Genomic DNA, 11,568 nt, shown 5'->3' with positions numbered 1-11,568 from the left:
CGGGGTTACGCAGGTTGCGCAGCCGCCCCGCCGGGCCGTACGCAGGTGGCGCAGGCGGAGCGGCGCGCCGCGATTCCCGAAGCGGGTTACGCCAGCCGGCGGCCGGCGGGGGCGGGGCGCTCCGGAGGCGGCGTAAGGAGGCCCCCGCCGGCGGGGCCCCGCCTCAGCCGCGGCGGGGGAGCAGGAGGAGCGGAGCGGGGCGATGTGGCAGCGCTCGGTGTGCGTGGGCCTGCTGGCCCTGGCTCTGGGCTACCTGTGCGTGCTGGGCCCCGAGCTGCCCCCCGCGGCCCTGCGGCAGCTCTCGGCCTCGCTGCTGGGGACGCTGCGCCGCGCCCGCTCGCTGGAGGCGCGCACGGTGGCGGCCTGGCAGGCGGCCATTGTCCGCCCCGCGCGCGGCTGGGCGCGCGTCGCCGTCGGGTAGGTGCGGGAGCGCGCGGGGAGCGCCCCCCGGCGGCGGGGCGGGACGGGCATCCCCGGATCCCGGTGTGTGGATGTACGTGGATGAGTGCGGGGATGGATCTGTGTGCGGGGATGGATGTGTCGGGGCCTCTGCACGGGTAGGGATGTACCTGGGGTGTATCTGCCCCACTCAGGTGAGACTCCCCCTGCAGTGTTGCCTCCAGCTCTGGGGCACCAGCATAAGAAGGATGTGGAGCTGCTGGAATGAGTCCAGAGGAGGCCACAGAGATGATCTGAGGGCTGGAGCCCCTCTGCTCTGGACACAGGCTGGGGGAGCTGGGGGTGTTCACCTGGAGAAGAGAAGGCTCCAGGGAGACCTTAGAGCCCCTTCCAGAGCCTAAAGGGGCTCCAAGAGAGCTGGAGAGGGACTTTGGACAAGGGCCTGGAGGGACAGAACAAGAGGGAATGGTTTCCCACTGCCAGAGAGCAGGGATAGATGGGATAGTGGGAAGGAATTGTTGGCTGTGAGGGTGGTGAGGCCCTGGCCCAGTTTGTCTAGAGCAGCTGTGGCTGCCCCATCCCTGGAAGTGTTGAAGGTCAGGTTGGATGGGACTTGGAGCAACCTGGGCTAGTGGAAGGTGTCCCTGCCCATGGCAGGGGATGGAACCAGATGATCTTCAAGGACACCTTCCAGTCCAAACCATTCCATGATTTCCTCAAGAGTGCAGCTCCTCCCCACAGCACTGCTCCATCGGACCTCAACTGAGGGAGGAATGACCCAGAACACTCCTGTGCTGTGGGGTTCAGGCCCCATTGGCAGCCTGTCTCCAGAGACCTTGTCCCCTGTAAAACAAACTTACATCCAGAGTCTGAGGGACTTGGAGCTCCTGGCCCATCCAGTTCAGGCTGGCAATAAATAAGTACCAGAGACAAGTTTATAAAGTGGAGAAGGGAGCAGAGAGAGGAGAAGGCAGTGGATGTTGAAGGCACCTGTGCATGCCTAGGGAAATCCAACGTTCTTCTTTTTAAAGTGGAAAGAAAACAAGGGGAAAATTCAGGAATATCACATTGACTTCAAATGCTGGTTTTAAGACTGACCATTAATCCGGACATTATATAGAGCACCTCACTCACTTCCTTTTAAATATAAAGACTGGCAGGATAACTTGACTTTGACTGGAAGATTCGGCCTTCAGGTGTTGGAAGGAGTTATCCACCCCCATGGCTGTGGAGCTGTGTGCTGGCAGAGGAATGTGACTTGGTTTCATCCCCTTGGATCTTTAACGATCCATTAAAACATAAAATTGGGGCTAAAAGGCTGCTTGAACTTATAATTTCTTTTCCCTGCTGTGCGAGGGTATTTCTCTCTCCTCTGCAGGAGATGATGCACATCCAGAGGATTTCTGGGCTGGTTACCTTGTGGATTGGAAAGCCTCAGGGCTTTTCATGTCCTTTATTTTGTGCAAGGCAGCTTTCACGTGTTGTGGCCCTTGAGAGGTCCCTGCCAAGGAGGAATGCTGGATGCTGGGCACTCCACACTGACATGGAGCAGGAACTGGCCTTGGGAGCGTGGTGGGAGACGCAGAGAAAGTCAGAGATCCTGCAAAAGTTTTGTAGATGGTTTGGATCCCTGTCAGGGGAGTGTGGGGCAGAGGAATAGAAATGGCACTTGACAGCAGGTCCACAAGATGCTTAAATAATTGCTGGTATCGTCTCAGGAAATATTTGGTGTGTGTTGGTATCTGTCTGAAACCACAGGGTGAAACAAGGGCAAGTGTTCACAAATTGTCTTCCTGGAGGTCTGGTTCCAGGCAGAACTTTCCTGTTCTCTAGTTTGAACTAGGCTGTGATTAAATTGATGTAATTGATAAGGAAATAGGGAGTGGAAGTTAGACAGGTTTTCCATAAAGCCTGGACCTGCTGAAATGGTTCTTATCCCTCCCTAACTATTGCAGGATTTTTCTCCTGCTTTCACTGCATGCTATTTCTGGAAGTTAGGGATCGTCCTTTAGAAATTGCAGTTTTCAAATATTTCAAGTGACAAATCGCTCTCTTGACTTCTTATAAACAGAACCAGCCTGTGTAGGGAGTTGGTGTGTGGGTTTGGGTATTATTAGGAGCAGCTGAAACTCAAGAGGCTGATCTAGCAGGCTTAAATACTTTCTGCTTTGTTTTTAACAGTTTTGAATCGCGTGCACATTTTAAACCCAAAAGATATTCATTTTTAAAAGCTTCTAAGAATTAAAAATTAATCATTTGATTATTGTGCCCGTTCTTTTTTTGAGTGAGTCTAAGGCAGCAAATGAAGCAAACCTGTATTGTAACATACTCAGGGACCTTAGGACCACACAGCTCACTCTTCCTTGTTTTAATTCAGCAGAAAGGGAGAAACCCCCCTCTCCTCTGCAGTGCAATAAAGGCAAGTCAAAGGGAGAAGGCTTTAGGAGAGAATTTCAGGGAATTCCAGTGCCTTTGTGAGGGTTTTTTTTCCATTTGGTTGGTTGTTCTCTCCCTGAACAGCCATCACTGCCTGGGGCGTGATCTCACTGTGTTGTCTCACAGGTTCAAGACAGAGTCAGAGTATTCCCAGTTGGAAGGGATCCACAGGGATCACCGAGTCCAGCTCTTAAGTGAATGGTCTCCACAGGGATCAAATCCACGACCTTGGCATTATCACCACGATGCTCTGACCAGCCGAGCTAATCTCAGTTCCCTCGGATCCGTGTGGTTTTCCCAGGACGCCTTTCCTTTGTCTCTTCCAGCGTCAACGCCTGTGTGGACGTGGTCCTGTCCGGCGTGAAGCTGCTGGAGGCGCTGGGTCTGGAACCGAGAGATGGGAAGAACCACGCGGTGCTGAGCTCCAGGCAGGACCTGGGGGAGGCCTTCACCCACTTCATGGAGCGAGGGGCGGCTGCCGAGCGGTTCTTCAGCGACACCGCGGCGTTCCGGGACATCGCGCGGACGGCCTCGGAGCACCCTGCGGCACAGGTGGGGCTGCACCCAGCACAGGCCTGGGGAAGCGTGGTTCTTACCTGCTGATCACCAGTGACTTCCATTTTCCCTCTAGTGAGAGAGCAAATCCTTTAGGAAGGGAACTTGTGGTGTAGCTTGAGCATGTGAATGATTTTCCACAGGATTCTGCCCCTGCTGCAAATAGGAGGGCTTTAAATTGTCTCTCCCCTGCTGACGTTCCCAAAATTAAATGTCAAAGATGCCTCTTTAAGAATATTGTTATATGGGAGCCAGATGAGGCTGAAGCTGTCAGAGTGGCTCTAACACCTTGGAATGAGGCAGGGAGCAAGGAATCACTTGATTTTCAGCTGGATTCTTCCACGGCCTGTTTTCTGGCAGAGAATCCCAGAATGGTTTGGGTTGGAAGGGACCTTGAAGCCCATCTGGTTCCACCTCTTGCCATGGGCAGGGACACTTCCCACTATCCCAGGTTGCTCCAAGCCCTGTCCAACCTGACCTTCAACACTTCCAGGGATGGGGCAGCTACAGCTTCTCTGGCCAGCCTGGGCCAGGGCCTCACCACCCTCATAGCCAACAATTCCTTCCCAGTATCCCATCTAACTCTGCTCTCTGGCAGTAGGAAGCCATTTCCCCTTGTTCTGTCCCTCCAGGCCCTTATCCAAAGTCCCACTCCAGCTGCCTTGGAGCCCCTTTAGGCTCTGGAATGGGCTCTAAGGTTTCCCTGGAGCCTTCTCTTCTCCAGGTGAACACCCCCAGCTCCCCCAGCCTGGCTCCAGAGCAGAGGGGCTCGAGCCCTTGGAGCAGCTCCGTGGCCTCCTCTGAGTGTCTGTGACCCTCATGACAATCCACATTCATTGGTTTCAAAGCTCACATCAGTTTTCTCACTGGGAAGTTTGACCTTTCTTACCTGAAGAAAGGTAGGAAGGTTCCTCTCACTCCATGTGGGCACAGGGACCAGGATTCTCCTCAACCTCAAAATGGAGGAAGAGCTGTTGCAATTTTTAAACGATTCCTTGGCAGCCTTGCTAAAAACCCACAGGTCACCCACTGCCACAGAGAAGTTGGACAGGAGTGAGGGCTGTTTATGTGCTGAATGAGTAGATTCCTTCAGCACTGTCAGTGTTATGAATTAATTGATTCCTACATGGCCATTACCTGAAGGCGAATATTTAGATTTAACAAAAAGAGAACACTCAAGTTGTTGAGATTCTCACAGAGGACTGTAAAGTTGTTTTGCCTTCAGCCCCAATAAGCTTTAGTAACTTGAGTACTGCTGGACTGTGTTCTAAAAACCCAGAATCTCCAGGCTGTGCTGAGGACTGAACATGTATAAAGGTCCCCCAGCAAGGGGACCCACACCCTGCTCTGTTTGTTTTACAGCTCTACGTGGGAGGAAACGCTGCTCTCATTGGGCAGAAGCTCGCGACAAATCCAGACCTGAAGGTACACACACACTCCAAAGATTTCATGCTGTTTGCTTATCTTCTTTAATTTGCTTGTCTCAAGCAAATTACTTCCCTGTAGATTTTGGGAATCTGGCAATTATTTCTTGGGTTGTGGTGGAACGATATGGTTGGCCTTCCAAGTTGAAAACACAGATGATTTTTAAAAATTGAATTATTAACTTCTTAAAAATTGCCTAGGTGATGCTTACATTTTGGCAAGGGACATGGCAGGGAAACCTTAGTTATTTTTTCCTGTTTTCTAGATCCTCCTTTGTGGCCCAGTTGGCCCCAGACTCCACGAACTGCTCGATGACAACGTGGTCGTGCCACCTGAATCCATGCAGGAAAGAGATGAATTCCATCTTATCTTGGAGTATCAAGCAGGTACCTTCCCAAAGGCAGAGTGTTGGATGGGAACCCCAGACATCACTGGGATTGATGCACAGCCCTCATGGGTGTCATTCTAAAGCTGCACAAACACTAAAATGGTCCCTGAAAACACAAAGGGACCATTTAACCACGTGCAGGTGAAACCCAGAGTAACCCTCATGTAGTGCTGAAACAAATCCATGTGTTTTCTGGCTGCTGCTGGAGCACATTTAACTTGTGATCCCGCCCAGGAATACAACAGTTTCCACCTCCTTGCCTCTGTTTGCTCCACCCCAGGTGAGGAGTGGGGCAAGGTGAGAGCACCCACTGCCAACCGCTTCATCTTCTCCCACGACCTGTCCAACGGCGCCCTCAACATGCTGGAAGTGTTTGTGTCCAGCTTGGATGAATTCCAGCCAGACCTTGTGGTGCTTTCAGGACTTCACATGATGGAAGGGCAGAGCAAGGAGGCACGACAGAGACGGCTGATGGAGGTGAGATATTGGAACACCTGAGTCTCCCAGTTTTCCACTCCAGCAAGTGCTTCGTGGCAAGGCCTTGTTTTCCCAGGTTGGAAGGTGTAAGTGGGCTCTGCCTTCAGCTCTCCCACAAATCCCAGTGTTTCCTGCTAAAAGGAGACTGGGAACTGCAGGAATGGCAAAAGTCTAGTTCTGTAACAGTGACTTTTCTTAGATTCAGTGGGTTGTCTAAGGAAGAAGAAGGGCTGGAGAGCACTGACCTGGTTTCTGGGCTTGTCTAGTGGCTAAATCACACCTTTTCTATCCCAGATACCGAGATTATCCAGGTTATAATCAACACTGGCATTCCTTAAGCACCACCTGTTTTACAACTGAGTTCTGGTCCTGATGCAGGGCACTGGCCTTTTTTTGTGTTCTAGGATCAGCTGTTCTACAGTTCCTTCAGATTTATGAAGTTTTGGAATTAGTCCATTAGAAAGGTGCTGAGCTGGGTGCAGAGTAGGCTTGGATACAGTTTTCCTGCTCTGGAATTCTGAAAACTAGCAGTTGTTTTTATTTCCTCCCTTAGCAGTACATCCACTGGTCAGACATCTCATTTGGAATTGTGTTTAAATCCATGCACAGGAAGATTATAGTATGTGTATTTCAAGTCCAAACCCTTTTCCTCCTTCTGTTTCTTAATAAGTACATGTTTTAGTGTTGTTTTTTCTATTTTCCTGTAGGCTGTGGCCTCCATCTCCGATATCCCTACTGACATTCCCATTCACCTGGAGCTGGCCAGTATGACTGATCAGGATTTTATGAGCAACATTATGCATCAGGTAAGGAAAATGACAGGACATGCTGTTTTTGTCAGGTTCAGTATCACAGTGCACACACTGGTATATGAGCATAGAAATGAAAATTTAAGATTAGGACTATCTGTTCAAAGATTGAATCTGAGCTGAGTTTATAATTTAAAAAACCCCCCGATTTCTTTGCAGGAGTTCTTTCCTGCAGATCCTGGTGGTTCCTTTTTTATCCTGACACAGATCTGATTTCAGTGTTATGAGTGTTTCATCTGAAGTTGACGTTTTGTTACTCTTGTCAAAGTGTGTGTCTAGAAAATTAATTACACCAATTGGAATGTTTCCTTGGCTGAGTAATTCTTGCCAACTTGGAGAAGTGCAGTGACTTTGGGCTGCATCTCTCTGGGAAACTGGGTGCTGAGCACACCAGGTTACTGTAACACCCACACCCTGAAGGAGGGATCCCAAATCCGACTGTCCCTGTGAAGGCAAACCCGTGGTTCCCGTGTTTCTGTTAGCAGGTCTTTCCCCTGGTGAACTCCATCGGGCTGAACGAGCAGGAGCTGCTGTTCCTCACCCAGGCTGCCTCCGGCCCCCACGCCTCCCTGGGCTCCTGGAGCGGGATTCCCGACGTGGGGGTGGTCAGCGACATCCTCTTCTGGATCCTGAAGGAGCACGGGAAGGCAGCGGAGCGGGCGTCCGACCTCACGCGGATCCACTTCCACACCCTGGCCTACCACATCCTGGCCACCGTGGACGGGCACTGGGGCAACCAGGCGGCGGCGGTGGCGGCCGGGGCCAGGGCCGCCGGCACCCAGGCCTGCGCCACCGACACCATCGACACCAGCAGGGTCCTGCTCAAGGCCCCCCGCGAGTTCCTCACCTCCCACACGGAGGCTCCCGCCAAGATCTCCCTGAACCCGGACGAGCCCGTGGTGCACTGGCACAGGGAGGGCATCTCGTTCCACTTCACCCCCGTGCTGGTGTGCAAGGACCCCGTGCGGACCGTGGGGCTGGGGGACGCCATCTCCGCCGAGGGACTGCTCTACTCCGAGGCCTATCCTCAGTAGGAAACCAGGAACTCCTCCTTCTCCAGTGCTGCACGGTGTCTGAGACCCGTGGGTTGGGATTTGAGGCAGTGGTGGCATAGGAACAGAATCGGGGTGTGGTGTGTTTTCTGGGTGTAACTGAAAAAGAGCCAAAGAATAATTCCAGGTATAAACTGTCGGCACATTCCAGTCACTGGGCAGTGACTCGAACACTTCTCGTGCGGGTGCAGATGTTTTAGTATTTAATGTGAAAATTGGCTTTGTCCTGAGCAGGGGGAGAGGGAGGCAAAGACCAAAATCCCTGGCTGGTGTAGGTTTGCTGCTTGTAGCTCAGAATGGATCTTGTCTGGTAGTGCTGGGAAGTGCAGCAGGAGAATTCCCTGCCTGCGGATCCCAGGGAGAGCACAGCAGTGCCCAGCCCTGCCTTGCCTCTGGTAAATTCCAAATAAAAGGCTTGTGGCTTATCTCCTCCCAGCACACTGCAAACCTTCCCTTGCCTGGGGCGATGATGGAATTTTTGCCTGGTGAAATCCCCAGAGGGAGCCACGGTCTAGTGGTCCCAAAATGTGATGCAGAGTGTACCTACTGCAGGCTGTGCAGGTGATGCTGGGTAACTGAGCCCCAGCAGCCTGTGCTTAGCTTTTGGGAAAGTGGGAGTGAAGACAATCGGGGTTTTTATTTGGGGGACAGCTCTACTTCCCTGCCAAGTGGCCCCCAAAGTGTTTGCTGTACACTAAATACCTTCTCTGCTGACAGCAGGGGCTTCCAGCTGCTGTGTTACAGAAATGCTCTCGAGTGCTGGAGACTCGATTTTGGTTGTTTGAGAGTGGTTGTGCCAAATTCTTCAGTCTTCCTGCTCTCCATTCAGAAGGGTTAATATATTAGGGAAGGTCCCTCTGGAAGCTCAGAAGCTGTAACAGCATTTTCCAGGTCAGACTGAAGTGAGGAGGCCTTTTTAGGGTTTGATGTTGGAGGTTTTTTGACTAGGTCACCAAGAGTTTCTTTGCTCTGGCCTTTGAAATTAAAAAAGCAGAACCCTGTGTCCTTGTTAAATACTTCTGGTTTTTTTACCTGTTCATAGTCACACACCACGAACTGCAGAGCACCAGCCTTGGGGTTTGTGTCTTTCCAGCATGGTTTGTCTCTGGCCACTTCAGGAACTTCAGGTGTATCTGCATAGCTCTCACAGCCATTTTTCAGAAACTGGATTAAATGCCATCAGCCTGTCTGGGCAAGCCTGTGCCTCACCAGAGTTTGTAGGAGGTCGTTTAAGGTCAGTCTTTGTGTCTGCATGGAGGGGAGGAGAGTCTGTCACTCAGGGTGGAGTGATCTGTCTCAGTAACGCTGTCATGCTGCTGTCAGGGATGTTCTCCTGTTGGAAAATCCATCCTGAATGCTCTGCAAGGATAAAAATTGGCAGCTGTTGTACTTGCACTGACTCAGCACACAATGCTGGCTGTCAGTGTGTATTCAACTTTCCCTCTGAGCAAAGTCTTCTGTGTTGTACAGAGCAGAAATACAGTCACTGCTGTGTTTTCCTGCAGCTCATCCCATCCTGAGCTTCCCTTGACTTCTCAGCATTTTATCTTGGTGCAGGACCTTCTTAAGACTGGAAGTATTTCTATCCAGATTATTATTATTATTATTATTATTGATAAACTGTAGCACAGGACTCTGAGTTCTGGTTTAGTCTTCCTAAATTAAAAATAAATTAAAAAACCTTTAGCTGTCTGATAGGTCCAAGGCCATTAACAAAGTCACTTTGCAGCCTCTCACAGTGGCCAGGGCCACCAAAGGCCATGGATCTGCCAGGTGGAGAACTGAGCCTTCCTGGGTCCCACTTTCCTGACACTGGGCCAAGCTGTGGATTCTCAAGTTGGAAACAAAACAAAACTAAACACACACAAGCTGTCACCAGCAATGGCCCTGCTGCTGTATTTCACTTCTCTCTTCCAAAAACACTTCCAGGGATGTGAGGCTGATTGGTCTGGCATTCCCTATGGCCACTTAAAATCATGGGACTGCACTTACAGACCTTGCCCAAGGGCAAAGTTGTCCTTGTATTGAACAGGAATGTGACAGGCCTAAAAGTATCTCTTTTTTAAGCTAGTTTGAATAAATAATTGGTGTAAACAATTATAAAAAAGGAGTTTATTGCTTAGAAATCACGTGGGCCTTAAAGCTAAAGTCCAGTTATTGTTAACTCCTCCTTCCTGCTGTTCCTGTTCTTTCTCACCAGGTTACATTTCTCCTGTGGGTGCCCTGGGAATACCTGGCACTCTGAGTCACATCTCAAGTGCAGCAGCTCCTGGTGGCCAGGCTGCTGCTCCATCCAGATGTGCTTTATCAGGCACACAGAGCTCACCTGCCACCAAATGCACTTCCCAAGGATAATCCTTAAGCAGCTGTGCTGGTGGGATCCAGGACTCAGTTCTGAAACAATCTATATGATAATAAATTAAAATTGGATGGAGGGACCCAGCAGCCTTCACTTCATGTTTCACATGCTGTGAACATGATGTGCTTAACTTCCCTCTGCCTTCCCAAGGGAATGACAGGCAGGGTGGCAGAGCTCCTGAAATCCTTCCCCTGCCTGTGTAGTCTCACACCCCTGCACAGCCTCAGTAGTGACAGCACAGAAAAGCTGTTCTAAAAGCTGCAAAAATACCAAAGCTTCAAACCCAGGCTTCAAGTGACTCTGCTCCCCCTGATCCTCTCTGTCTCTATAAATTGTGTTTGTTCTCCTGTGTTACTCATACCTGGAAATCCACAGTGCTGGAGGACTCAAACCTCAGGCAACCTCACGCTCCCAAACAAGGGTTTCCCACTGGAAATGTTTGTTCACACACATTTTGCTGGAGGTGCAGCAGCTGAGCTCAGCACTGGGACATCTCCCCATGACAAAACCTGTGCATTTGGGTATTTCCATCTGTGTCCCTGCAGCCAGTGCAGCCACCTTGGTTTGGGTTGTTTTGTCTTATCCAGGATCCAGAATGAGCATTGTTCCCATCTTTTCTGTGCCTGTCCCTTACTGAAGGTTAAGTGGTGGATTATTTGAGAGGTGTGAATCATAGGAGGCTGGCAGAGTCCCAAAGGACACGTTCCTTCACTGTGCCCTTGGTGCTCTCCCTGGAAAAACCAATCCCCAAACTCCCTCTTCCCAGTTTAAAGGCCCTTTACAGTTTTTTCTCCTCTCCAGGACAGTTTCACAGCGTTGCTAAGGAATTACTTGATTTTCTGTTTTTGCTTCTGTGTTTCCTGGTTATCTCCTCTTGGGATATGTGAGATCCAGTTATGTTTGCTCTTCCCTCCCAAATTCCTTTTTACACAACTGGTGCTGAAAAGTTCTTCCTGAGCCTTTAGCAAAGACCTCAGCAGCTGCTCTGACCCGTGTTAGATGTTGCCTTAGAGCTCAGCTCCACTCCTCAGCCACTGGAATCCAAAGCTTGGACAGCAGCAGAGCACTAGATCCACTCCAAAACCCCATGGAAAACCCTCAGCACTTGTGCTAGGCTTTTTTTTTTACTATTTTTTCTGTAAGGATATGCTGAGTTATCAGGAATTATATGCCACAGGTGACCTTTCCAGCTACATCCTGAGAAAAGAGTTGAATAGTGGGACAGTTTTGTGAGAATGGTACAACAGAACTCGATTTCCAGTTACCCTAAAAGTTGGTTTGGGCTCTTTTTGGCACTTGCAGCTTAGGTTAGGGAGATAAGTTCAGGAAAACTGAGGGTTGTGAGTGAGTGACCAGCTAAAGAGTCTCTGTGCTAATATTTGGGTGCTGCCTCGCGTGTTCAAAGCAGCTCCTGGCACACAACGTGCTGCCTTGCTATTCCTGGGCTAAGGAAGCTCACCAACTTTTAGAGAAAACAGGAGGAAAATCAGAAAAATACTGGGTCTGATTAAAGTCTGCAGTGAAACTTGGATCTCGGAGCCAGGAATGCTGGTCCTGTCTGCCCAGAGACATCAGATGAAGTTCTCCTCCGTAACAGATGGAGCAGTTCCTTGTGTAATCTCTCAGGTGGATCCAGGCTGAATTCTCAGGGAGTTTCTGATCCAGACT

General features: G+C 50.4%; 1 protein-coding gene across 3 annotated transcripts; it reads left to right on the top strand.

Moving 5' to 3' along the window:
• Nucleotides 1-171: 171 nt before the first annotated feature.
• On the top strand, nt 172-8,543 carry ADPGK (ADP dependent glucokinase). 3 transcript variants are annotated; one of them, XM_027657787.1, is made up of 7 exons: nt 172-417; nt 3,162-3,387; nt 4,753-4,815; nt 5,081-5,201; nt 5,484-5,680; nt 6,388-6,486; nt 6,975-8,543. In XM_027657787.1, exons 1-7 carry the CDS (start codon nt 203-205, stop codon nt 7,521-7,523), a joined length of 1,470 nt encoding a protein of 489 aa, XP_027513588.1. In that variant the 5' UTR covers nt 172-202; the 3' UTR covers nt 7,524-8,543. The 3 variants fall into 3 exon arrangements, with proteins under 3 accessions (XP_027513588.1, XP_027513587.1, XP_027513589.1); XM_027657786.1 differs by having other exon boundaries at nt 6,972-8,543; XM_027657788.1 differs by lacking the exon at nt 172-417 and adding an exon at nt 524-593 and having other exon boundaries at nt 6,972-8,543.
• Nucleotides 8,544-11,568: the final 3,025 nt, after the last annotated feature.

This window comes from Corapipo altera, unplaced genomic scaffold (genome assembly GCF_003945725.1).
Source record: "Corapipo altera isolate COAL_440 unplaced genomic scaffold, ASM394572v1 308, whole genome shotgun sequence".
Lineage (NCBI taxonomy): Eukaryota > Metazoa > Chordata > Aves > Passeriformes > Pipridae > Corapipo > Corapipo altera.
Note: the sequence above shows the minus strand (reverse complement) of the source record. Positions and strands in the feature narration are given on the sequence as shown.